The 26,376-nt window shown below is 52.2% G+C and overlaps 1 protein-coding gene across 3 annotated transcripts in view; it reads left to right on the forward strand.

Moving 5' to 3' along the window:
• srrt (serrate RNA effector molecule homolog (Arabidopsis)) overlaps positions 1-26,116 on the forward strand; it is a 62,623-nt gene extending 36,507 nt beyond the window's left edge. For all 3 annotated transcript variants that reach the window (XM_078427758.1, XM_078427759.1, XM_078427760.1), the window contains 12 exons: positions 466-504; positions 1,869-2,068; positions 4,163-4,224; positions 6,586-6,664; positions 11,988-12,179; positions 13,095-13,262; positions 14,462-14,615; positions 17,086-17,279; positions 18,807-18,972; positions 21,188-21,277; positions 23,951-24,044; positions 25,679-26,116. In XM_078427758.1, the coding sequence (XP_078283884.1) occupies positions 466-504; positions 1,869-2,068; positions 4,163-4,224; positions 6,586-6,664; positions 11,988-12,179; positions 13,095-13,262; positions 14,462-14,615; positions 17,086-17,279; positions 18,807-18,972; positions 21,188-21,277; positions 23,951-24,044; positions 25,679-25,754 (1,514 nt within the window). In that variant the 3' untranslated portion in view covers positions 25,755-26,116. The remainder of the gene's footprint in view (positions 1-465; positions 505-1,868; positions 2,069-4,162; positions 4,225-6,585; positions 6,665-11,987; positions 12,180-13,094; positions 13,263-14,461; positions 14,616-17,085; positions 17,280-18,806; positions 18,973-21,187; positions 21,278-23,950; positions 24,045-25,678) is intronic.
• The last annotated feature ends 260 nt before the right edge of the window (positions 26,117-26,376 follow it).

The following is a 26,376-nucleotide window of genomic DNA, read 5'->3' on the forward strand; positions in this document are numbered from 1 at the left end:
GAACGTACAAACTCCGTACAGACGGCACCAATAGTCGGGATGGAACCCGGGTCTCCAGCGCTGCATAGAGATCTTAGATAGAGCTCTTAATGAGAGCGGAGTCAGGGGGTACGGGGAGAGGGCAGGAACGGGGGGTATTGATTGTGGATGATCAGCTGTGATCACATTGAATGACGGTGCGTACAGGCTCGAAGGGCCTCCTCCTGCACCTATTGTCTATTGCAAGTGCTGTCAGGCAGCAGCTCTACCCGCTGCGCCACGCTGTAACGTTTTAATGGCGCCAAAAATTCTATCTGCAGCTGTGAGGGCCGAAGAGAAATGCAGCAGCACAATGTTCCCCGAGCAATAGACCCTGCGTGTCCCCCCCACCCCTCGCTGCCTCTGTCACTGTCCAGTCCCACCTGATGTTCTTAACGCCGGTTGTTGTTTGAACTGATTTTTCACGTGGTCTTTATCTTCACACAGTGAAGCAAAATGAAGATGAAGAGAAGACGCCAAAAGAAGGTATGTTCCCCTTTGTCCAGCCCTAGTCCACTGTGGCCTCTCTCTGTTGTCCGGCCCTCTCGTGACATTTGAACCCCTGACCTGGCGTTTAGCCCGCGTACACAGTGACAGAGGCTTTAGACTTTAGAGATACGGGTCGTGTGCCCACCGTGTCCGCGCCGACCAGCGATCACCACGTACGCTAACATTATCCCACGCACCAATTTACAACTTGCAGAAGCCAATTACCCCACAAACCTGTACGTCTTTGGAGTGTGGGAGGAAACCGGAGCACTCAGAGAAAACCCACGCAGGTCACGGGGAGAACGTACAAACTCTGTACAGACAGCGCCCGCAGTCGGGATCGAACCCGGGTCTCTGGCGATGTGAGGCAGCAGCTCTGGCGCTGTGAGGCAGCAGCTCCACAATAGACAATAGGTGCAGGAGGAGGCCATTCGATCCTTCGAGCCAGCACCGCCATTCAATGTGATCATGGCTGATCATTCTCAATCAGTACCCCGTTCCTGCCTTCTCCCCATACCCCCTGACTCCGCTATCCTTAAGAGCTCTATCCAGCTCTCTCTTGAATGCATTCAGGGAATTGGCCTCCACTGCCTTCTGAGGCAGAGAATTCCACAGATTCACCACTCTCTGACTGAAAAAGTTTTTACTCATCTCAGTTCTAAATGGCCGACCCCTTATTCTTAAACTGTGGCCCCTTGTTCTGGACTCCCCCAACATTGGGAACATGTTTCCTGCCTCTAACGTGTCCAACCCCTTAATAATCTTATACGTTTCCATAAGATCCCCTCTCATCCTTCTAAATTCCAGTGTATACAAGCCTAGTCGCTCCAGTCTTTCAACATATGATAGTCCCGCCATTCCGGGAATTAACCTGGTAAACCCACGCTGCACGCCCTCAATAGCAAGAATATCCTTCCTCAAATTTGGAGACCAAAACTGCACACAGTACTCCAGGTGCGGTCTCACTAGGGCCCTGTACAACTGCACACAGTACTCCAGGTGCGGTCTCACCAGGGCCCTGTACAACTGCACACAGTACTCCAGGTGCGGTCTCACTAGGGCCCTGTACAACTGCACACAGTACTCCAGGTGCGGTCTCACTAGGGCCCTGTACAACTGCACACAGTACTCCAGGTGCGGTCTCACTAGGGCCCTGTACAACTGCACACAGTACTCCAGGTGCGGTCTCACTAGGGCCCTGTACAACTGCAGAAGGACCTCTTTGCTGTGAGGCAGCATCTCTGGTGCTGTCAGGCAGCAGCTCTACCCGCTGCGTTGCCCCCCAAATCTCCGGGATAGTCAGGGGGGAACGAAGGAGATCTGCCACAAATGATCTTTTTTTTGTTTTTAACGCGTTACAGAAGAGCCGAAGCAAGAGAAGAAGGAGGAAGAGAAACAGAAAGAAAAGCCCAAGGAGGAGAAGAAGGAGAAGGAGGAGAAGAAGGAGGAGAAGAAGGAGACGGAGACGGATGTGACTCCCAAACCCCGGCCATTGCACAAAACCTGCTCGCTGTTTATGAGGAGCATCGCTCCCAATATCTCAAAGGCTGAGATCATATCGGTGAGAGACGGCCGGCTCAGGAACCTGCCCTTGTTACTGTACCCAGCTGTGGGAGAGACCCCCGGCTCAGAGACCTGCCCTTGTTACTGTACCCAGCTGTGTAGGAGACCCCGTCTCTGGACCCAGCCCTTGTTACTGTACCCAGCTGTGGGAGAGACCCCTGGCTCAGGAACCTGCCCTTGTTACTGTACCCAGCTGTGTAGGAGACCCCGTCTCTGGACCCAGTCCTTGTTCCTGTACCCAGCTGTGGGAGGGACCCCTGGCTCAGGAACCTGCCCTTGTTACTGTACCCAGCTGTAGGAGAGAGACCCCTGGCTCTGGACCCAGTCCTTGTTACTGTACCCAGCTGTAGGAGAGAGACCCCTGTCTCTGGACCCTGCCCTTGTTACTGTACCCAGCTGTAGGAGAGAGACCCCTGTCTCTGGACCCTGCCCTTGTTACTGTACCCAGCTGTGGGAGAGACCCCTGGCTCTGGACCCTGCCCTTGTTACTGTACCCAGCTGTGGGAGAGAGAGACCCCCGGCTCTGGACCCTGCCCTTGTTACTGTACCCAGCTGTAGGAGAGAGAGACCCCTGGCTCAGAGACCTGCCCTTGTTACTGTACCCAGCTGTGGGAGAGACCCCCCCCCCTGGCTCTGGACCCTGCCCTTGTTACTGTACCCAGCTGTGTAGGAGACCCCGGCTCTGGACCCTGCCCTTGTTACTGTACCCAGCTGTGGGAGAGAGACCCCTGGCTCTGGACCCTGCCCTTGTTACTGTACCCAGCTGTGGGAGAGACCCCCCCGACTCTGGACCCTGCCCTTGTTACTGTACCCTGCTGTGGGAGAGACCCCTGGCTCTGGAACCTGCCCTTGTTACTGTACCCAGCTGTGGGGGAGACCCCCAGATCTGGACCCTGCCCTTGTTACTGTACCCAGCTGTGGGGGAGAGAGACCCCTGGCTCTGGACCCTGCCCTTGTTACTGTACCCAGCTGTGTAGGAGACCCCCTGACTATGGAACCTGCCCTTGTTACTGTACCCAGCTGTGGGAGAGACCCCCAGATCTGGACCCTGCCCTTGTTACTGTACCCAGCTGTGGGGGAGAGAGACCCCTGGCTCTGGACCCTGCCCTTGTTACTGTACCCAGCTGTGAGAGAGACCCCCAGATCTGGACCCTGCCCTTGTTACTGTACCCAGCTGTGTGGGAGAGACCCCCCCCCCCGGCTCTGGACCCTGCCCTTGTTACTGTACCCAGCTGTGTGGGAGACCCCTGGCTCTGGACCCTGCCCTTGTTACTGTACCCAGCTGTGTAGGAGAGACCCCTGGCTCTGGACCCTGCCCTTGTTACTGTACCCAGCTGTGGGGGAGAGACCCCTGGCTCTGGACCCTGCCCTTGTTACTGTACCCAGCTGTGTAGGAGAGACCCCTGGCTCTGGACCCTGCCCTTGTTACTGTACCCAGCTGTGGGGGAGAGACCCCTGGCTCTGGACCCTGCCCTTGTTACTGTACCCAGCTGTGGGGGAGAGACCCCTGGCTCTGGAACCTGCCCTTGTTACTGTGGGAAAAACACTGCAGATGCTGGGAAAAATCCAAGGTGGACACAAAATGCTGGAGTAACTCAGTGGGTCAGGCAGCATCTCTGGAGAGAAGGAATGGGTGACGTTTCGGGTCGAAAATTGGTTTGACCCCCCCCTTATCTCGTATTAGGCCCGGGGGCGCTGTGTGTCCCGACACTAGGTTTCCGACATTTTAGCTCCGGGCGCCGCCTAACGGAGGTTGCGTGGCAACCCGCCTCCCAACCCGGGCGGCCGCCATTGGCGGAGTGCGGGAGCACGTGGCCGCTGGCTGGGTGAGGTCACGTGGGGCGCGGGGCGGTGACGTCGCCTTGTCCCGTATTTGGGAGTGAGATAGTTGGCAACCCCCCCATGCTGAGGTCACACACAAAGGTGGAAGAGTGGAGGGAGTGAAGCTGTACCTCAGTGTGAACACAATTGCAAGCCACATCCCAGCCTGGAAACCCGTCCTCCGCTCCCTCACTGCTCCACTGGCCGGGCTTGCTTCTCGTGTGCCACGCATGTTTGAAAGTATAACACGCCTTGTTTTCCACCCACGCAGCTTTGCAAACGTTTCCCAGGCTTCATGAGAGTGGCGTTATCTGATCCACAGCCAGAGCGCAGGTGAGCGTAAAATTATCTGTTAAGGGAGGTCATCAGGGGGGGGTTATAGCACGGTGGCACAGCGGGTAGAGTTGCTACCTTACAGCGCCAGCGACCCGGGTTCCATCCCGACCACGGGTGCTGTCTGTACGGAGTCTGTGCATTCTCCCCGTGACCTGCGTGGGTTTCCTCCGAGATCTTCGGTTTCCTCCCACACTTCAAAGACGAGCGGGTTTGTAGATTAATTGACTTGACTAGTGTTTAGGACAGTGTTAATGTGCGGGGATCGCGGGTCGGTACAGACTCGGTGGGCCGAAGGGCCTGTTCCCGAGCTGTATCTCTAAACTACACTAAACTAAATCAAAGGCGTGCAGTCACAGCAAGTACAAGCATTACAGTGTGCTGGGAAAAGAAAACTGCAGATGCTGGTTTAAATCGAAGGTAGACACAAAATGCTGGAGTAACTCAGCGGGTCAGGCAGCATCTCGGGAGGGAAGGAATGGGTGACGTTTCGGGTCGAGACCCTTCTTCAGACTGATGTCAGGGGAGGGGGGTGGACAAAGATAGGATGTAGTCGGAGACGGGAAGACAGTGGGAGAACTGGGAAGGGGGAGGGATGGAGAGAGCGGGAAAGCAGGGACTACCTGAAGTTAGAGAAGTCAATGTTCATATCATATCATATATATATATATACAGCCGGAAACAGGCCTTTTCGGCCCACCAAGTCCGTGCCGCCCAGCGATCCCCGTACCCAAGACAGCTACCTGTCTTGCCGCTACCCAAGCGAAATATGAGGTGCTGTTCCCCCAATTTGCGCTGGGCCTCTCTCTGACAATGGAGGAGGCCCGGGACAGAATGGTCAGATTGGAAGTGGGAGGGGGGGTCTGAAGTGCTGAGCCACCGGGAGATCAGGTTGGTTGAGACGGACTGAGCAGAGGTGTTGAGCGAAGCGATCGGCGAGCCCTCAGTGAGTGTCGAGTGGTCGCACTGCTGCTGTGTTCCACTGGGTGGAGTAGTCTGCTGAAGGCTTCTCACCAGAGGCATAGGACTGTCTGACCCACTGAGTTACTCCAGCTTTTTGTGTCTCTTATCACTGAAGACTGTGGAGGAAGGAACTGCAGATGCTGGTTTAAACCGAAGATAGACACAAAATGCTGGAGTAACTCAGCGGGACACACAGGATCTCTAGGGAGAAAGAATGGGTGACGTTTCGGGTCGTGACTGACTTTGGCGGCAAGAACAGGAAAGCAGAGTATTACCTGAATGGTGACCGACTGGGAGAAGGGGAGATGCAACGTGACCTGGGTGTCGTGGTACACCAGTCATTGAAAGCAAGCATGCAGGTGCAGCAGGCAGTGAAGAAAGCGAATGGTATGTTGGCATTCATAGCAAGAGGATTTGAGTTTAGGAGCAGGGAGGTTCTGCTGCAGTTGTACAGGGCCTTGGTGAGACCGCACCTGGAGTATTGTGTGCAGTTTTGGTCTCCTAACCTGAGGAAAGACGTTCTTGCCTTAGAGGGAGTACAGAGAAGGTTCACCAGATTGATCCCTGGGATGGCGGGACTTACATATGAGGAAAGACTAGATAGACTGGGCTTGTACTCGCTGGAATTTAGAAGACTGAGGGGGGATCTTATAGAAACATATAAAATTCTTAAGGGGTTGGAGAGGCTAGATGCGGGAAGATTGTTCCCGATGTTGGGGGAGTCCAGAACCAGGGGTCACAGCTTAAGGATAAGGGGGAAGTCTTTTAGGACCGAGATGAGAAAACATTTCTTCACACAGAGAGTGGTGAGTCTGTGGAATTCTCTGCCACAGAAGGTAGTTGAGGCCAGTTCATTGGCTATATTTAAGAGGGAGTTAGATGTGGCCCTTTTTGCTAGAGGGATCAGGGGGTATGGAGAGAAGGCAGGTACAGGCTACTGAGCTGAATGATCAGCCATGATCATATTGAATGGCGGTGCAGTCTCGAAGGGCCGAATGGCCTACTCCTGCACCTATTTTCTATGTTTCTATGTTTCTAAGAAGGATCTCGGCCCAAAACGTCACCCATTCTTTCTCCCCAGAGATGCTGCCTGTCCCACTGAGTTACTCCAACATTTAGTGTCTGTCTTCACCATAATTCAATAGACGGACACAAAATGCTGGAGTAACTCAGCAGGACAGGCAGCATCTCTGGGGAGAAGGAAGGGGTGACGTTTCGGGTCGTGACTGGCGGATCAATCTGAAGAAGGGTCTCGTCCCGAAACGTCACCCATTCCTTCTCCCCAGAGATGCTGCCCGACCCGCTGCGTTCCTCCAGCATTTTGTGCCTGTCTTCACTGACGACCGTGCCAGATTACTTTGGTGCTGGCTGAAAGATTTCAATGTCATTCTCTGTTAGGTTTTTCCGCAGAGCTTGGGTCACCTTTGATCGCGGCGTCAACATCAAGGAAATCTGTTGGAATCTCCAGAATATCCGAGTAAGTTAACGGGACCTGAGAGTTTTAAGTGGAAATGTTATAATGTTTTCGGGCAGCAGAGTGGTGTAGTGGCAGAGTTGCTGCCTTGCAGCGCCAGACTCCAGGGTTCGATCCTGACCGGCGATACGGGGTCTGTACGTTCTCCCTGTGACCACGTGGGTTTTCTCCGGGTGCTCCGGTTTCCCTCCACACTCCAAAGACGTGCAGGTTTGTAGGTTAATTGGCTTCTGTAAATTGTCCCTAGTGCACCAGATTGGTCCCTGGGATGGCAGGACTTTCATATGAAGAAAGACTGGATAGACTAGGCTTGTACTCGCTGGAATTTAGAAGACTGAGGGGGGATCTTATTGAAACATATAAAATTCTTAAGGGGTTGGAGAGGCTAGATGCGGGAAGATTGTTCCCGATGTTGGGGAAGTCCAGAACCAGGGGTCACAGCTTAAGGATAAGGGGGAAGTCTTTTAGGACCGAGATGAGAAAACATTTCTTCACACAGAGAGTGGTGAGTCTGTGGAATTCTCTGCCGCAGAAGGTAGTTGAGGCCAGTTCATTGGCTATATTTAAGAGGGAGTTAGATGTGGCCCTTGTGGCTAAAGGGATCAGGGGGTATGGAGAGAAGGCAGGTACGGGATACTGAGTTGGATGATCAGCCATGATCATATTGAATGGCGGTGCAGGCTTGAAGGGCCGAATGGCCTACTCCTGCACCTATTTTCTATGTTTCTATGCACAAGATAGAACTGGGGTAGGAGTGATCGCTAGGTGGTGTGGACTCGGTGGGCCGAAGGGCCTGTTTCCGCGCTTTCAAATATTTGCAGGTTTGTATTTATACACAGGGCTCCCCGCTTTTGCTCCCCTTTGGCAACAGTATCCTTTATTCTGCATTGTCTTGCCTATTCCTCCCAGTATTACTTCACATTTCTGTGCATTAAACTTCATCTGCCAGGCAGTTGCCCGCCCTGCCAGCCTGTTTACACCCATCAGTGGTTTACCATCATTCTGTTTCTAGTTCACATTAGGGCCACGTTTTAGTTGGGTTTAGTTTATGGTCACGTTTACCGAGGCACAGTGACAAGATTTTTGTTGCGTGCTGGCCCAGTCAGTGAAAATACCATACATGATTATGTATCATGGATGAAGGGCATAACGTTCAGTGCAAGGCAATGTCTGATTAAAGATAGTCCAAAGGTCTCATAGAAACATAGAAAATAGGTGCAGGAGGAGGCCATTCGGCCCTTCGAGCCTGTACGCACCGCCATTCAATATGATCATGGCTGATCATCCAACTCAGTATCCCGTACCTGCCTTCTCTCCATACCCCCTGATCCCTTTAGCCACAAGGGCCACATCTAACTCCCTCTTAACTATAGCCAATGAACTGGCCTCAACTACCTTCTGTGGCAGAGAATTCCACAGATTCATCACTCTCTGTGTGAAAAAAAACATTCTCATCTCGGTCCTAAAAGACTTCCCCCTTATCCTTAAACTGTGACCCCCTTGTTCTGGACTTCCCCAACATCGGGAACAATCTTCCTGCATCTAGCCTGTCCAACCCCTTCAGAATTTTGTAAGTTTCTATAAGATCCCCCCTCAATCTTCTAAATTCCAGCGAGTACAAGCCGAGTCTATCCAGTCTTTCTTCATATGAAAGTCCTGCCATCCCAGGAATGAATCTGGTGAACCTTCTCTGTACTCCCGCTATGGCAAGAATGTCTTTCCTCAGATTAGGAGACCAAAACTGTACACAATACTCCAGGTGCGGTCTCACCAATGCCCTGTACACCTGCAGCAGAACCTCCCTGCTCCTATACTCAAATCCCCTCGCTATGAATGCCAACATACCATTGGCTTTCTTCACTGCCTGCTGCACCTGCACGCCTACTTTCAATGACTGGTGTACCACGACACCCAGGTCACGTTGCATCTCCCCTTCTCCTAATCGGCCACCATTCAGATAATAAGTCTCCAATGAGGTAGATAGGTCAGGACCGCTCTCTAGTTGGTGAGAGGATGGTTCAGTTGTCTGATAACAGCTGGGAAGAAACTGTCCCTGAATCTGGAGGTGTGCGTTTTCACACTTCTGTACCTTTTGCTTGATGGGAGAGGGGAGAAGAGGGAGTGGCCGGGGTGCGACTCCTCTTTTGATGATGCTGCTGGCCTTGCCGAGGCAGCGTGAGGTGTAGATGGAGTCAATGGAATGATAAAGGTATAACGTTCGGTGCAAGATAAAGTCTGATTAAAGACAGTCCAAAGGTCTCCAACGAGGCAGATGGGAGCTCAGGACCGTTCCCCATTTGGTGGCGGTCCTAGTTATGACTTCCAAGCTTGGGTGATTAATACGGATTTGAATTTAAAACAATGTTCCCTCACACCAGTCTCTGGAGCGCAACTATTCACCTTCCTCGAGCCTGGGGAAAGTACCATTCACCATGACCTCCTGCTGTCAGTTAATTAGCCATCTTCATGCCCACGCTATTAATCTCCCTTTTATCCACGCACTTCAACTTTGCCAATAAGCCTGTTACTGCAATACCTTTACAAAAAGCCTTTTAGAAATCCATGCATCACATCAACCTCATTACCTCATATCAACTTTATTAGTTACTTCATCACACTGGCTCAACCCATGCTCTGAACAAAACCATGCTGGTTTGCCTTAATTAATCCATTTCCCTCTGAATGTCTATTAATCATCCTCTTTAACAGCTTTGCTACGCTACAAATGTAGCTGTCCGGCTGGTTAGTTATTGAGTTTGACTTTATTCCCCATTTTGAACGAGGGAACAACATTTGCTATTTCCTGCAGATGTTGACCCCCTCGAATGCAGTCCACATTTCTCCTCCTGCCTCGGATACCGTCCCTGGTGAACGGTTGACCACTCTGGGCCTGCACTCACTGGAGTTGAGAAGGATGGAGGGGGGGGAGATATCATTGAAACCTACCGAATAGTGAAAGGCCTGGATAGAGTCAAGCGTGTTTTAGACAATAGACAATAGGTGCTGGCCTTGCTGAGGCAGCGTGAGGTGTAGATGGTGTAGAGGTGTAGTGTAGAAGGTGCCATTTGGCCCTTCGATCCTGTACGCACCGCCATTCAATGTGATCATGGCTGATCATTCTCAATCAGTACCCCGTTCCTGCCTTCTCCCCATACCCCCTGACTCCGCTATCCTTAAGAGCTCTATCTAGCTCTCTCTTGAATGCATCCAGAGAATTGGCCTCCACTGCCTTCTGAGGCAGAGAATTCCACAGATTCACAACTGTTTGGTGAATGGAGATGCGTTTAGAGGGTGTTGATCTGTGCCATCGTGTCCTGTTTACAAGACAGTCCTCGGGTCACATCATTTACACTAGAATTGGAGCAAACAAAAATAGCTGCCTAAAGTCACTGTATCCAAGGACTGACGATCCCAGAGTGGAACATCCTTCCCGATTCCACCAGATGTGCACCAACCTTGTCATCTCTTCAAGTCACAGCTCGACAACTTGGACATGGATCATCTCACCAAACCTGCCCACATAAAAATCTAAATAACCCTTTAGCAACCAGTTCCCACGCGAGCGAAACCCGCACGAGATAGCCCAGTTGTGCAGCGGCAAACAGAAACAGAAACAGGTATAGGACACCTATAAGTGAAAAGCAACAAGACGTGCAGCCACATCAAATAACATTTAACGTAAAACATCCACGTTCCTCACGTGATCACAGTGAATGGCAGTGCTGGCTCGAAGGGCTGAATGGCCTCCTCCTGCACCTCTGGCGTGAACACCTCTGCGCTGCTGAAAAAGGTCCAGCAGAGACTGCACTTCCTGAGGGTGCTCAGGAAGAATAACATCACTCAGAGACTGCTGTTGTCCTTTTATCGGTGCTACATTGAGAGCATCCTAACATACTGTGTATGCGTATGGTACACCAGCTGCACAGCGGCTCAGAGGAAAGCGCTCCAGAGGGCCATTGACAACGCCCAGAGGATTGTCGGCTGCCCTCTACTTACCTTGGAGGACTTACACAGTTCCCGCTGCATCAAAAAATCCCAGAGTATTATAAAGGACATTTCCCACCCCGGACACTCCCTGTTTGAACTGTTACCGTCAGGCAGACGGTACAGATCTACAAGGACAAGGACAAACAGACTTTAAAATAGTTTTTACCCCACTGCTATAAAGGCACTAAATGTAGCCGCCAAGGAACGCAGGGGCGATACATAATAAGAGACTGTGAAATCGACAGAAGGATGTAGGGTTGGGTGTTTATGCGTGCTATTTTCATGATATTTATTTTAGTTGTTTATCTTTTTTAAAATATTTTACCTTGTATGTATCGTTAGCTTTTAGAAATGTTTGAATGGTGCACTGACTGGCTGACATTTTACAATTTCGTTGTACATGGCTCATGTTACAATGACAATAAAGGAACTATTCTATGCTTCTAAATGGATATGTTTGCAGGGAATGGATGGATATAGAGGAGATTAGTTTAACTTGACATCAAGTTTGGCACAGATATTGTGGGCTGAAGGGCCTGTTGATATGTTGTACAGTCCCCTGACAACAGTGTGTGGAATGGCCTACTCCTGCGCCTGTTGTCTCTGTTTGTAGAGGATGGAGGGAGAGGTGTGGGGAGACGAGGGGGGTGTGTGGGTTTGGCGTGGCGGGTGATGATGGAGGGAGCGGTGTGGGGATTCGAGGGGGGTGTGTGGCTTTGGCGTGGCGAGTGATGATGGGGGGAGCAGTGTGGGGATTCGAGGGGGGTGTGTGGGTTTGGTGTGGCGGGTGATGATGGAGGGAGCGGTGTGGGGAGACGAGGGGGGTGTGTGGGTTTGGTGTGGCGGGTGATGATGGAGGGAGCGGTGTGGGGAGACGAGGGGGGTGTGTGGGTTTGGCGTGGCGGGTGATGATGGAGGGAGCGGTGTGGGGAGACGAGGGGGGTGTGTGGGTTTGGCGTGGCGAGTGATGATGGGGGGAGCGGTGTGGGGAGACGAGGGGGGTGTGTGGGTTTGGTGTGGCGGGTGATGATGGAGGGAGCGGTGTGGGGAGACGAGGGGGGTGTGTGGGTTTGGTGTGGCGGGTGATGATGGGGGAGCGGTGTGGGGAGACGAGGGGGGTGTGTGGGTTTGGCGTGGCGAGTGATGATGGGGGGAGCGGTGTGGGGATTCGAGGGGGGTGTGTGGGTTTGGCGTGGCGGGTGATGATGGGGGGAGCGGTGTGGGGAGACGAGGGGGGTGTGTGGGTTTGGCGTGGCGGGTGACGGTGGGGCTGGCGAATGGCCCGCCGTGATGTTCTGCGTGTGAGCTCAGCCTGTGCTCTCTCCCCTCCCCCCTGCAGCTGAGGGACTGCGAGCTGAGCCCAGTGGTGAACCGTGACCTGGCCAGGCGAGTGCGCAGCATCAATGGCATTACCCAGCACAAGCAGATCGTCCGCAACGACATCAAGCTGGCCGCCAAACTCATCCACTCGCTGGACGACCGCTCGCAGCTCTGGTCATCGGAGTCCATGAACGACGATGGCAGAGTCGAGGTCAGTAGAGTCACAGGCTACAGTTTAGCACCAAGTGGAGAAGTGGGGCCCAAACCTCCCCTGCATCGGCGTGGGGTGGGCGGGGTGGGGGGGGATGGGGGCTTTGCCCACCATAGCTAAAATCAAACCTTTCCTCCAATTCGACGACACTGAAAAAATCATTCACGCTTTCATTTCCTCCCGCCTAGACTACTGCAACTCCCTATACACTGGGATCAGCCAGTCTTCCCTGTCCCGCCTGCAACTGGTCCAAAACGCCGCAGCGAGACTCCTGACGGGTACCCGTAAAAGGGACCACATCACCCCGATTCTGGCCTCTCTCCACTGGCTCCCTGTACGGTACAGAATCAACTTCAAGCTCCTCCTATTCACATATAAAGCCCTAAATGGACATTCCCCCCCCTACATCAAAAATCTTCTAACCCCCCTCTCTAACTCCAGGTCCCTCAGATCGGCCGACTTGGGGCTACTCACTATCCCGGGGTCTAGGCTTAAGCTCAGGGGTGACCGCGCTTTTGCGGTTGCAGCTCCTAGACTGTGGAACAGCATCCCTCTCCCCATCAGAACTGCCCCCTCCATCGACTCCTTTAAGTCCAAGCTCAAAACCTATTTCTACTCCCTAGCGTTTGAGGCTCATTGAGGAGGCGCTGTGAACTGTTTTGTATGTGCTGATATGTTTGTGTGCTACTGTATGTTTCATTTTTTTCCTTAGTACCTAGTCAGATGGACAGCACTTTGGTCAACGTGGGTTGTTTTTAAATGTGCTATACAAATAAAATTGACTTGACTTGACTTGACCTCCGCTGCGGCCGGGGCGTGTGGGCCGGGGCGTGTGGGCCGGGGCGTGTGGGCCGGGGCGTGTGGGCCGGTCACCGTCCCCTCTCGCTTACGAGCAGTTTGCCCTTGTTTCCACAGAGCCTGTCTTCGCAGAACCCCATCCTCAAAAACATCACGGACTACCTGATCGAGGAGGTGAGCGCGGAGGAAGAGGAGCTGCTGGGAAACCCCACGGACACGCCCGACGACGGGCCGAAGGAGGGGAACCCCGAGGTCAACATCGAGCGGGACGAGAAGCTGGTTAAGGTGCGTGATCGGTGAACAGGCACAGAACCTACAGGACCAGTGTGTGTGTGTGTGTGTGTGTGTGTGTGTGTGTGCGCGCACGTGTGTGTGTGCGTGCGTGCGTGTGTGTGCGTATGTGCGTGTGCGCAGCGTTACAGTGACCCAGCACAGTGCGAGCAGCCGACAGCTCTCTGACCCCGCCCGGTAGGCTGCAGCCTGTGGAATTCTCTGCCTCCGAAGGCAGTGGAGGCCAATTCTCTGAATGCATTCAAGAGAGAGCTGGATAGAGCTCTTAAAGATAGCGGAGTCAGGGGGTATGGGGAGAAGGCAGGAACGGGGTACTGATTGAGAATGATCAGCCGTGATCACATTGAATGGCGGTGCGTACAGGCTCGAAGGGCTGAATGGCCTCCTCCTGCACCTATTGTCTATTAACTCTTCTATAGTGTAGGAAGGAACTGCAGATGCTGGTTTAAACCCAAGATAGACACAAAAAGCTGGCGTAACATCACCCATTCCTTCTCTCCAGAGATGCTGCCTGTCCCGCTGAGTTACTCCAGCACTTTGTGTCTGTCTGTGGGAGGGGGCGGGGGTGAGGGAGGGAGGGCCTCACTGTGGTGGGGGGGGGGGGGGTGAGGGAGGGAGGGCCGCACTGTGGGGGGGGGGGGGGGGCGGTAGGGGGGGCGCCACACGGTGGGGGGAGGGCGGTACTGCGTTAAAATGTAGTCGGAGACAGTAGGACTGTACGGAGATAAAATGTAGTCTTACCATCTCCGACTACACTTTATCTCTATACCGCCCACTCCCCTGACACCAGTGTGAAGAAAGGTCTGGACCCAAAACATCGCCCATCCCTTCTCTCCGGAGATGCTGCCCGACCGATCCGCTGAGTTACTCCAGCACTCTGTGAAACGTCACCTATCCATGTTCTCCACAGATGCTGCCTGACCCGCTGAGTTACTCCAGCACTCTGTGAAACGTCACCTATCCATGTTCTTCGCAGATGCTGCCTGACCCGCTGAGTTACACCAGCACTCTGTGAAACGTCACTTATCCACGTTTTCCACAGATGCTGCCCGACCGACCCACTGAGTTACTCCAGCACTCTGTGAAACGTCACCCATCCCTTCTCTCCGGAGATGCTGCCCGACCGACCCGCTGAGTTTCTCCGGCACTTTGTGCGTGGACTGACCCTTTGTGACCCCCATCTTCCTGCACAGGTTCTGGATAAACTGCTGCTTTACCTTCGCATCGTACATTCCATCGATTACTACAACACCTGCGAATACCCAAACGAGGACGAGATGCCCAACCGTTGTGGGATCGTGCACGTCCGTGGCCCGCTGCCCCCGAACCGCGTCTCTCAGCACGAAGGTACTGCTGCAGATCGATGCCCAGCGACTGGACTCACCTGCTGTGGTGAAGGGCCGAGTGGCCTACTCCTGCGCCTGTCGTCTATTGTCTACTTGTGGCGAGGGTTGGTGGGTGGGTGGGTGCTTTGATGTAGGTTCGGGGCTGCACGGTGGCACAGCGGGTAACAGCACCTGACACCCGGGTATAAAGGGGAGCTCTTAGATAGAGCTCTTAGATAAGATAGAGCTCTTAAGGATAGCGGAGTCAGGGGGTATGGGGAGAAGGCAGGAACGGGGTACTGATTGACAATGATCAGCCATGATCACATTGAATGGCGGTGCTGGCTCGAAGGGCCGAATGGCCTCCTCCTGCACCTATGTACGTTAATGTACGGGGATCGCTGGGCGGCACGGACTTGGTGCGCCGAAAAGGCCTGTTTCCGGCTGTATATATATGATTTGTGAATTTGTGGAATTCTCTGCCACAGAGGGCAGTGGAGGCCAATTCACTGGATGAATTTAAAAGAGAGTTAGATAGAGCTCTTGGGGCTAGTGGAATCAAGGGATATGAGGAGAAGGCAGGCACGGGTTACTGATTGTAGATGATCAGCCATGCTCACAGTGAATGACGGTGCTGGCTCGAAGGGCCAAATGGCCTCCTCCTGCACCTATTTTCTCTTTCTATGATCCTGACCACAGGCACTGTCTGTACGGAGTTTGTACGTGCTCCCTGTAACCACGAGGGTTTTCTCCAGGCGCTCCGGTTTCCTCCCACACTCCAAAGACATGCAGGATTGTCGGTTCATTGGTTTTGGTTATCATTGTAAATTGTCCCTGATGTTTAGGATAGACACTGGGCGGTCACTGGTCAGAAGGTCATAATGAATAGGAGTAGTATTAGGCCACTCGGCCCATCAAGTCTAGATTTTTTTTTTAGAGATACAGTGCGGAAACAGGCCCTTCGGCCCACCGAGTCCGTGCCGACCAGCGATCCCCGCACACTAACACTATCCTACACCCACTAGGGACAATTTTTTACATTTTACCCAGTCAATTAACCTACATACCTGTACGCCTTTGGAGTGTGGGAGGAAAACCGAAGATCTCGGAGAAAGCCCACACAGGTCACGGCGAGAACGTACAAACTCCGTACAGACAGCGCCCGTAGTCAGGATCAAACCTGAGTCTCCGGCGCTGCATTCGCTGTAAGGAAGCAACTCTACCGCTGCGCCACCGTGCCGCCATTTAATCATGGCTCCACCATTTATTCCGCCATTTAATCATGGCTGATCTATCTCTCCCTCCGAACCCCATTCTCCTGCCTTCTCCCCATAACCCCTGACACCTGTACTAATTGACGTAGATTCGGTGGGTCAAACGGCCTGTTTCTGTGCTGCATCTCCAAAGTTAAAGATTCTTGTGCATCAGTGTCTATGTATGCCTCAGTCCTTGGCCATTTGAATGGAATAGAGGGCAGGTTGGACCCAATACAGGGCAGGTTAGTCCCAATACAGGGCAGGTTGGACCCAATACAGGGCAGGTTAGACCCAATACAGGGCAGGTTAGACCCAATACAGGGCAGGTTAGACCCAATACAGGGCAGGTTAGACCCAATACAGGGCAGGTTAGTCCCAATACAGGGCAAGTTAGACCCAATACAGGGCAGGTTAGACCCAATACAGGGCAGGTTAGACCCAATACAGGGCCACCTGGACCAATACAGGGCAGGTTAGTCCCAATACAGGGCAGGTTAGACCCAATACAGGGCAGGTTAGACCCAATACAGGGCCACCTGGACCCAATACAGGGCAGGTTAGTCCCAATACAGGGCCACCTGGACCCAATACAGGGCAGGTTAGACCTAATACAGGGCAGGTTGGACCCAATACAGGGCAGGTTAGTCCCAATACAGGGCAGGTTAGACCCAATACAGGGCAGGTTAGACCCAACACAGGGCAGGTTGGACCCAATACAGGGCAGGTTAGACCCAATACAGGGCCACCTGGACCCAATACAGGGCAGGTTAGACCCAATACAGGGCAGGTTAGACCCAATACAGGGCAGGTTAGTCCCAATACAGGGCAGGTTAGTCCCAATACAGGGCAAGTTAGACCCAATACAGGGCAGGTTAGACCCAATACAGGGCAGGTTAGTCCCAATACAGGGCAGGTTAGTCCCAATACAGGGCAAGTTAGACCCAATACAGGGCAGGTTAGACCCAATACAGGGCCACCTGGACCCAATACAGGGCAGGTTAGACCCAATACAGGGCAGGTTAGACCCAATACAGGGCAGGTTAGTCCCAATACAGGGCAGGTTAGTCCCAATACAGGGCAGGTTAGACCCAACACAGGGCAGGTTGGACCCAATACAGGGCAGGTTAGACCCAATACAGGGCAGGTTAGTCCCAATACAGGGCAGGTTAGACCCAATACAGGGCAGGCTTCCGGCCGCAAGGATCTGTTATTAACTCTCCCCTTGTTTCCGCTCAGTGGTCGAGTGGCAGAAGATGTTTGAGGAGAAGCTGACGCCTCTCTTCAGTGTGAGGGAAAGTCTCTCTGAGGAAGACGCGACAAAGATGGGGAAGAAGGACCCGGAGCAGGAGGTGGAGAAGTTCATCGTGGCCAATACGCAGGAGCTGGCCAAGGACAAGTGGCTGTGTCCCCTGAGTGGCAAGAAGTTCAAGGTGAGACTGCGTCCCTTGTGTGATGGCCTGACTTTCACCTCCCCTCTCATCCCTTCCCACTCTATTTACAACGGTGGCACAGCGGGTAGAGCTGCCGTCTCACAGCGCCAGAGACCCGGGTTCCATCCCGACCACGGGTGCTGCCTGCACGGAGTTTGCACGTTCTCCCCGTGACCTGCGTGGGTTTTCTCCGGGTATTTCTGGTTTCTTAGACTTATATATTTAAAATTTAGAGATACAGCGCGGAAACAGGCCCTTCGGCCCACCGGGTCCGCGCCGCCCAGCGATCCCCGCACACTAACACTATCCTACACACACTAGGGACAATTTTTAAATTTACCCAGTCAATTAACCTAATTACCCGCACGTCTTTGGAGTGTGGGAGGAAACCGAAGATCTCGGAGAAAACCCACGCAGGTCACGGGGAGAACGTGCAAACTCCGTACAGACGGCGCCCGTAGTCAGGATCGAACCTGAGTCTCCGGCGCTGACATTCGCTGTAAGGCAGCAACTCTACCGCTGCGCCACCGTGCCGCCCACACAGACTGTGGGTTTGGGGGTTAATTGGCTTGGTGTCGTTGTAAACTGTCCCCAGTGTGTGAAGGGTAGTGTTAATGTGCGGGGATCGCTGGTCGGCGCGGACTCGATGGGCCGAAGGGCCTGCTTCCGCCCTGTATCTCTAAACTAAACTAATTGCCCATGACCTTGGTGCTGGCTTGCTTAGTTTATTATGGCCACGTGTACCGAGGTACAGTGAAAGGCTTTCTGTTGCGTGCCATCCAGTCAGCGGAGATGATTAGAATCGAGCTGTCCACAGTGTACAGGGAACAGACTGTACAGGGAGCCCAATGACCACAGGAGGAAAGAGGTCCTTCTGCAGTTGTATACGGCCCTGGTGAGACCATACCTGGAGTATTGTGTGTAGTTTTGATCTCCTACTTTGAGGCAGGACGTCCTTGCTATTGAGGCAGTGCAGCGTAGTAGGTTCACCAGGTTAATCCCTGGGATGGCGGGACTGTCATATGAGGAAAGATTGGAAAGACTGGGCTTGTATTCACTGTAGATTAGAAGGATGAGAGGGGATCTTATAGAAACGTATAAAATTATAAAAGGATGCAGGCTAGATGCAGGTAAAATGTTCCCAATGTTGGGGGAGTCCAGAAGCCACAGTCTTAGAATAAAGGGGAGGTCATTTAAAACTGAGGTAAGAAGAAACTTTTTCACCCAGAGAGTTGTGAATTTGTGGAATTCTCTGCCACAGAGGGCAGTGGAGGCCAATTCACTGGATGAGTTTAAGAGAGAGTTAGATGGAGCTCTGGGGGCGAGTGGAATCAAGGGATATGGGGAGAAGGCAGGCACGGGTTACTGATTGTGGATGATCAGCCATGATCACAATGAATGGCGGTGCTGGCTCGATGGGACTAATGGCCTCCTCCTGCACCTATTGTCTATGTTTCTATGGTGGCCGAGCATGAGGTGGGCTGAGGAAAGCACTGTGTTTCACTGTGATCTGACCTTTGTGCGCAGGGCCCCGAGTTTGTGCGGAAACACATCTTCAACAAACACAGTGAGAAGATTGAGGAGGTTAAAAAGGAAGTTTCGTTCTTCAATCACTTCCTCATGGATGCAAAGCGACCTTCTTTGCCGGAGATGAAACCCAACCAGCCGCCTACACCAGGAGCCCCAGCAATGGGTGAGTGAATCGCTAGACCCTTCCCATCTTCAGCCACTCCTGTGGGTTCACGGAGCACAGAATGACACGGCACAGGATGGGCCCTTCATCAAGCCTCGTTAAACTGCTCTCATAAGGCCATACTTGATCGGAGCACAACTAGGCCATTCGGCCCATCAAGTCTGCTCCGCCAATCAAGCATCGCTGATCTATCTCTCCCTCCTAACCCCATCCTCCTGCTTTCGCCCCATAACCCCTGACACCCGCACTGATCAACAATCTGTCTATCTCTGCCTTAAATACGTCCACTGACTTGTGGCCTCCACAGCCGTCTGTGGCAAAGAATTTCACCACCCTCTGACTAAAGAAATTCCTCCTCATCTCTTTCTTAAAGGAACTTCCTTTAATTCTGAGGCTGTGCCCTCTGGTCCTAGACTCTCCCACCAGTGGAAACATCCTCTCCACATCCACTCTATCCAGGCCGCTCACTATTCTGTACGTTTCAATGAGGTCCCCCCTCATCCCTCTAAACTACAGCGAGTGCAGGCCCAGTGCCAACAAACGCTCATTGTATAGAAACATAGAAAATAGGTGCAGGAGTAGGCCATTCGGCCCTTCGAGCCTGTACGCACCGCCATTCAATATGATCATGGCTGATCATTCAACTCAGTATCCCGTACCTGCCTTCTCTCCATACCCCCTGATCCCTTTAGCCACAAGGGCCACAACTAACTCCCTCTTAAATATAGCCAACGAACTGGCCTCAACTACCTTCTGTGGCAGAGAATTCCACAGATTCACCACTCTGTGTGAAAAAAAACTTTCTCATCTCGGTCCTAAAAGACTTCCCCCTTATCCTTAAACTGTGACCCCTTATTCTGGACTTCCCCAACATCAGGAACAATCTTCCCGCGTCTAGCCTGTCCAACCCCTTAAGAATTTTGTAAGTTTCTATAAGATCCCTCCTCAATCTTCTAAATTCCAGTGAGTACAAGCCGAGTCTATCCAGTCTTTCTTCATATGAAAGTCCTGCCATCCCAGGGATCAATCTGGTGAACCTTCTCTGTACTCCCTCTATGGCAAGAATGTCTTTCCTCAGATGAGGAGACCAAAACTGTACGCAATATGTTATCTCATCTGCCTTTAAATGATCCATATCCCTCTTGATGTCAGGTTCTGACATTTAGATCACCTTTTCCCCAGGGTTAAAGTGTCCAACACTAAAGGCAATAGTTATACGGTGAGAGCGGGAAAGTTTAATGGAGGTTTACGGAGTTTGTACCTGGTGGTCACGGGGAGAAGGTACAAACTCTGGCCAGACAGCACCCGTAGTCAAGATCACACCCGGGACTCTGGAGCCGTGGGGCAGCAACTCTGCTGTTGTGCCACTGTGCCGCCCTACCGCTTTGCTCTTTATTCATCTTCTCCATTGCATCTGTCTGCTTCTCTTCAGACATGTGCTGTGAAACTGTTTGTCCTGAGATTCTTGCTATTGAGGGCGTGCAGCGTAGGTTTACTAGGTTAATTTCTGGAATGGCGGGACTAGGCTTGTATACACTGGAATTTAGAAGGATGAGAAGAGATCTTATCGAAACGTATAAGATTATTAGGGGGTTGGACACGTTAGAGGCAGGAAACATGTTCCCAATGTTGGGGGAGTCCAGAACAAGGGGCCACAGTTTAAGAATAAGGGGTAGGCCATTTAGAACTGAGATGAGGAAAAACTTTTTCAGTCAGAGAGTTGTGAATCTGTGGAATTCTCTGCCTCAGAAGGCAGTGGAGGCCAATTCTCTGAATGCATTCAAGAGAGAGCTGGATAGAGCTCTTAAAGATAGCGGAGTCAGGGGGTATGGGGAGAAGGCAGGAACGGGGTACTGATTGAGAATGATCAGCCATGATCACATTGATTGGCGGTGCGTACAGGCTCGAAGGGCCGAATGGCCTCCTCCTGCACCTATTGTCTATTGTCTGTGAGGCCTACAGCCATGTGTAATAAGGAACTGCAGATGCTGGTTTACACCGAAGATAGACACTCAGCAGGTCAGGCAGCATCTCTGGAGAGAAGGAATTGGTGACGTTTCGGGTCGAGACCCTTCTTCAGTCTCAACCCAAAACGTCACCCGTTTACTTCTCTCCCGAGATGCTGCCGGTGCCGCTGAGTGACTCCTGGGTTTTTTGTGTCCATCTTTGGCTTCCAGCTCCGTCAATTAATCAGCGGGGTCTGTTTGTCTTGCAGGTTTGACTCCAGCCATGGGCTACCCACATCCCACTCCTCAAGGCTTGCTGGGTTTCGGTCAACCACGCCCGCCCGTCATGGGATATGGAGGTAGGACGACTAAATTAAATGCCAATTCTCGTTTATTTTAACAGATTGCCAGCATGTGCAGGTTTTTTTGGCGTTTGGTTTAGAGATACAGCATGGAAACAGGCCCTTCGGCCCAGCAAGACTGCGCCGACCAGCGATGCCCACACACTAGGGACAATTTACAACTTTACCAAGCCAACATAAGCATTTGACGACTCTGAGCCTGTACTCACTGGGGTTTAGAAGAATGAGGGGGGGGGGGGAGGGGGGTTCTGATTGAAACCTACTGGATAATGAAAAGCTTAGATAGAGTGGATGTGGAGAGGATGTTTCCACTAGTGGGAGAGTCTGCATCTTGTATCAGCTCATGCAGGAAAGAACTGCAGATGTGTAGGAAAAGGCGTGTAGGTCAGTCTGAAGAAGGGTCTCGACCCGGAACGTCCCCCATTCCTTCTCTCCAGAGATGCTGCCTGACCCGCTGAGTTACTCCAGCATTTTGTGTCTACTAAAGAAATGCAGATGCTGGTTTAAATCGAAGGTAGACACAACAAGCTGGAGTAACTCAGCGGGTCGGGCAGCATCTGTGGAGAACATGGATAGGTGACGTTTCACAGAGTGCTGGAGTAACTCAGCGGGTCAGGCAGCATCTGTGGAGAACATGGATAGGTGACGTTTCACAGAGTGCTGGAGTAACTCAGCGGGTCAGGCAGCATCTGTGGAGAGAAGGAATGGGTGATGTTTGGGGTCGAGACCCTTCAGATTCTGCATCTTGCATTGTTTCACAAAATCACCGCATGTTTAAGGGGATCAGATTGTTTTTGATTACGTTACTTCATTGCTTGCAAAACACAGCTTGAGTCTAAGCGATTGAATATTTTGCAGACACAAACATAACAACAATCTGAATCATAGAGTCACACAGCGTGGAAACAGACCCCTTGGCCCAACTTGTTCACGCCGACCAACATGCCCCATCTACACTACTCCCACTGAGCTGTGTTTGGCCCATATCCCTCAAAACCTTCCTAGCCACGTACCTGTCCAAATGTCTTTTAAATGTTGCAATAAATACTACCTGCCTCAACTACCTCTTCCCATCGACCTGTTCCATCTACTCACCAAAATATGGAGTCAGACTCAAAATGCTGGAGTAACTCAGTGGGATGGGCAGCATCTGTGTTGGGGGCAGAGGGAAGGGGGGGGGGGGGTTCAGAGACGGGACAGGTCAGGGGACAAGGCTACAAGATCTAATACATGGGATTATTATCTGAATGGTGGCCGATCAGGAAAAGGGGAGATGCAACGAGACCTGGGTGTCGTGGTACACCAGTCATTGAAAGTAGGCATGCAGGTGCAGCAAGCAGTGAAGAAAGCCAATGGTATGTTGGCATTCATAGCGAGGGGATTTGAGTATAGGAGCAGGGAGGTTCTGCTGCAGTTGTACAGGGCATTGGTGAGACCACAGCTGGAGTATTGTGTACAGTTTTGGTCCCCGAATCTGAGGAAAGACATTCTTGCCATAGAGGGAGTACAGAGAAGGTTCACCAGATTGATCCCTGGGATGGCAGGACTTTCATATGAAGAAAGACTGGATAGACTCGGCTTGTACTCGCTGGAATTTAGAAGATTGAGGGGGGATCTTATAGAAACGTACAAAATTCTTAAGGGGTTGGACAGGCTAGATGCAGGAAGATTGTTCCCTATGTTGGGGAAGTCCAGAACAAGGGGTCACAGTTTAAGGATAAGGGGGAAGTCTTTTAGGACCGAGATGAGAACGTTTTTTTTCACACAGAGAGTGGTGAATCTGTGGAATTCTCTACCACAGAAGGTAGTTGAGGCCAGTTCATTGGCTATATTTAAGAGTGAGTTAGATGTGGCCCTTGTGGCTAAAGGGATCAGGGGGTATGGAGAGAAGGCAGGTACAGGATACTGAGTTGGATGATCAGCCATGATCATATTGAATGGCGGTGCAGGCTCGAAGGGCCGAATGGCCTCCTCCTGCACCTATTTTCTATGTTTACTTGTTGGTTAGCATGGACATGCTGGGCCGAAGGGCCTGGTGCAGATCCAGAGTCAGCAACATTATGAGGGACCCCTACCACCCCAGCAACGGACTGTTCCAGCTGCTACGGTCAGGCAAACGCCTCCGCTGTCACGCTGTGAAAACAGAGGATGAGACGGAGTTTCTTCCCACAGGCCATGAGGACTGTTAACTCTCATATCACCGGGGACTCATTTAATTTACTGTATTCATTTATTTTTTGCGTTAAAAAAAAAATAAATCTATTCTGCTTTGTAGTTTAGCACAATCCGCAGGCATTGCCACTTTCATTTCACTGCACATCTTGTATATGTATGTGACAAATAAAGTTGACTTGACTTGACATGTAGAACACAGGACATTACAGTGTAGGAAGGAACTGCAGATGCTGGTTTAAACTGAAGAAACGCTGGAGTAACTCAGCGGGGACAGGCAGCATTTCTGGATAGAAAGAATGCGTGACGTTTCGGGCCGAGACCCTTCTTCAGACTGTTTCTTAAACGTTGCGGCAGTCCCTGCCTCAACTACCTCCTCCGGCAGCTCGTTCCATACACCCACCTGTGAAAAAGTGACCCTTCAGATTCCTGTTAAATCTTTACATGTGAAATGTTGTTGATTGACAAACTCTGGATTTACGTTTTCTTTCCCTTCAGCGGGCCCTGCCTACCCCCCTCCCCAGTACGCAGGTCGGGGTGCCTACGATGCCTACCGTGGCCAAGGTGGCTACCCAGGAAAACCACGAAACAGGTCAGCTGCCTCTTTGTGAAGATTCGGTTGTTTGGAATATAATTTCCTGTTCTACTTTCGCTCAGGAGTGCGTAGAAGGCTCTATATAGAGACACATAGAAACAGGAGTGGGCCATTTGGCCCTTCGAGCCTGCACCGCCATTCAATATGATCATGGCTGATCATCCAACTCAGTATCCCGTACCTGCCTTCTCTCCATACCCCCTGATCCCTTTAGCCACAAGGGCCACATCTGACTCCCTCTTAAATATAGCCAATGAACTGGCCTCAACTACCTTCTGTGGCAGAGAATTCCACAGATTCACCACTCTGTGTGAAGAAATGTTTTCTCATCTCGGTCCTAAAAGACTTCCCCCTTATCCTTAAACTGTGACCCCTGGTTCTGGACTTCCCCAACATCAGGAACAATCTTCCTGCATCTAGCCTGTCCAACCCCTTAAGAATTTTGTAAGTTTCTATAAGATCCCCCCTCAATCTTCTAAATTCCAGCGAGTACAAGCCGAGTCTATCCAGTCTTTCTTCCTATGAAAGTCCTGCCATCCCAGGAATCAATCTGGTGAACCTTCTCTGTACTCCCTCTATAGCAAGAATGTCTTTCCTCAGATTAGGAGACCAAAACTGTACATCTTGTCTGTACAGAGTTACAGACCAAAACTGGAGCATCTTTCCCATTCTCCATCTATACTCGCCCCCATTTGCCTGTGGTTGGCCCACCTCCATCGAAATCCTTCCTATCCATGTACCTGTTCAAGTGTCATTCAAATGTTGTTTTTAGTACTTTAGAGATAGAGCGTGGAAACAAACCCTTCGGCCTACCGAGTCCGTGCTGACCAGCAGTCAGCCCGTACACTAACATTATCTTAAAACGTCAGGGACAATTCACAATTTACAATTAACCTACAAACCTGTGCGTCTTTGGAGTGTGGGAGGAAACCGGAGCACCCGGAGAAAACCCACGCAGGTCACGGGGAGAAGGTGCAAACTCCGTACAGACGGCGCCCGTAGTCAGGATCAATCTCTGATCTCCGGCGTAGTGAGGCAGCAGCTCGACCACTGTGCCGCCCTGTTATAGTGCCAACCTCCACTGCCTCCTCCAGCAGCTCATTCCATTGGTGGAGCGGGAGCACGTGGGCTCTGGCTGGGCGAGGTCACGTGGGCGCTGGCTGGGTGAGGTCATGTGGGTGCTGGCTGGGTGAGGTCACGTGGGGCGCGGGGCGGTGACGTCACGTGGGCGCTGGCTGGGTGAGGTCACGTGGGCGCTGGCTGGGCGAGGTCACGTGGGCACTGGCTGGGTGAGGTCACGCGGGGGGCGGGGCGGTGACGTCACGTGGGCGCTGGCTGGGCGAGGTTACGTGGGCGCTGGCTGGGCGAGGTCACGTGGGCGCTGGCTGGGCGAGGTCACGTGGGCGCTGGCTGGGTGAGGTCACGTGGGCGCTGGCTGGGTGAGGTCACGTGGGCGCTGGCTGGGCGAGGTCACGTGGGCGCTGGCTGGGCGGTGAGGTCACATGGGCGCTGGCTGGGTGAGGTCACGCGGGGCGGTGACGTCACCCTTTGTCCCGTGTTTGGGAGTGAGGAAGTTGGCCACCCTACTCGCTCCCCCCACACTCTAACGATGTCTATCGCTTTGGTTGCAGGATCTTGCGTGGGGATCCCAGGAACATAGTGGAGTACAGAGACCTGGACGCACCAGAAGACGTGGACTTCTTCTGAACCGGCCTCCCGCGCGGTGGCCGAGACAGCGACCCTCGGCCCTTCCCCCTCAGGGGTGGAGGAGGTGGCCCGGTGTAGGGGCAGCATCCAATGTTAAAGCTGACGCAACGTGTTATAATGTGGAGTGCCATCATCTCCAGAAACATGGTGGCACTCGTGCGCACACACTCCACATGCACACACTATTGCACACACCCGTCCACACACACATTCAGGTGCATCGTGCACACTCATTTGCGCTCACACTCATTCACACATCGTCTCAGTGGTACACACACTCAGGTACATACACACACAGGTACACACACACAGACCTAGACGTAAATATATGTAATTTTCGTTCTGAAATATTTGAAATAAAAGGAACATCATGTTCAGGGAGATGTCTGTTGCTGGTCAAAGGTAGACACAGAGTGCCGGAGTAACTCAGCGGGACAGGCAGCATCTCTGGCGAGAAGGAATGGGCGACGTTTCGGGTCGAGGCCCTTCTTCAGGTCAGCATCTGTTGCTGGTCAGTTCAGTTATCAGCTTATTTTATTGTCACGTGTACCGAGGTACAGTGAAAAGCTTTTGTAGCGCGCTAACCAGTCAGCACAAAGACAGTACATGATTATAATCGAGC

The sequence above is a fragment of the Rhinoraja longicauda genome, chromosome 34 (genome assembly GCF_053455715.1).
Source record: "Rhinoraja longicauda isolate Sanriku21f chromosome 34, sRhiLon1.1, whole genome shotgun sequence".
NCBI classification, from domain to species: Eukaryota; Metazoa; Chordata; class Chondrichthyes; order Rajiformes; family Arhynchobatidae; genus Rhinoraja; species Rhinoraja longicauda.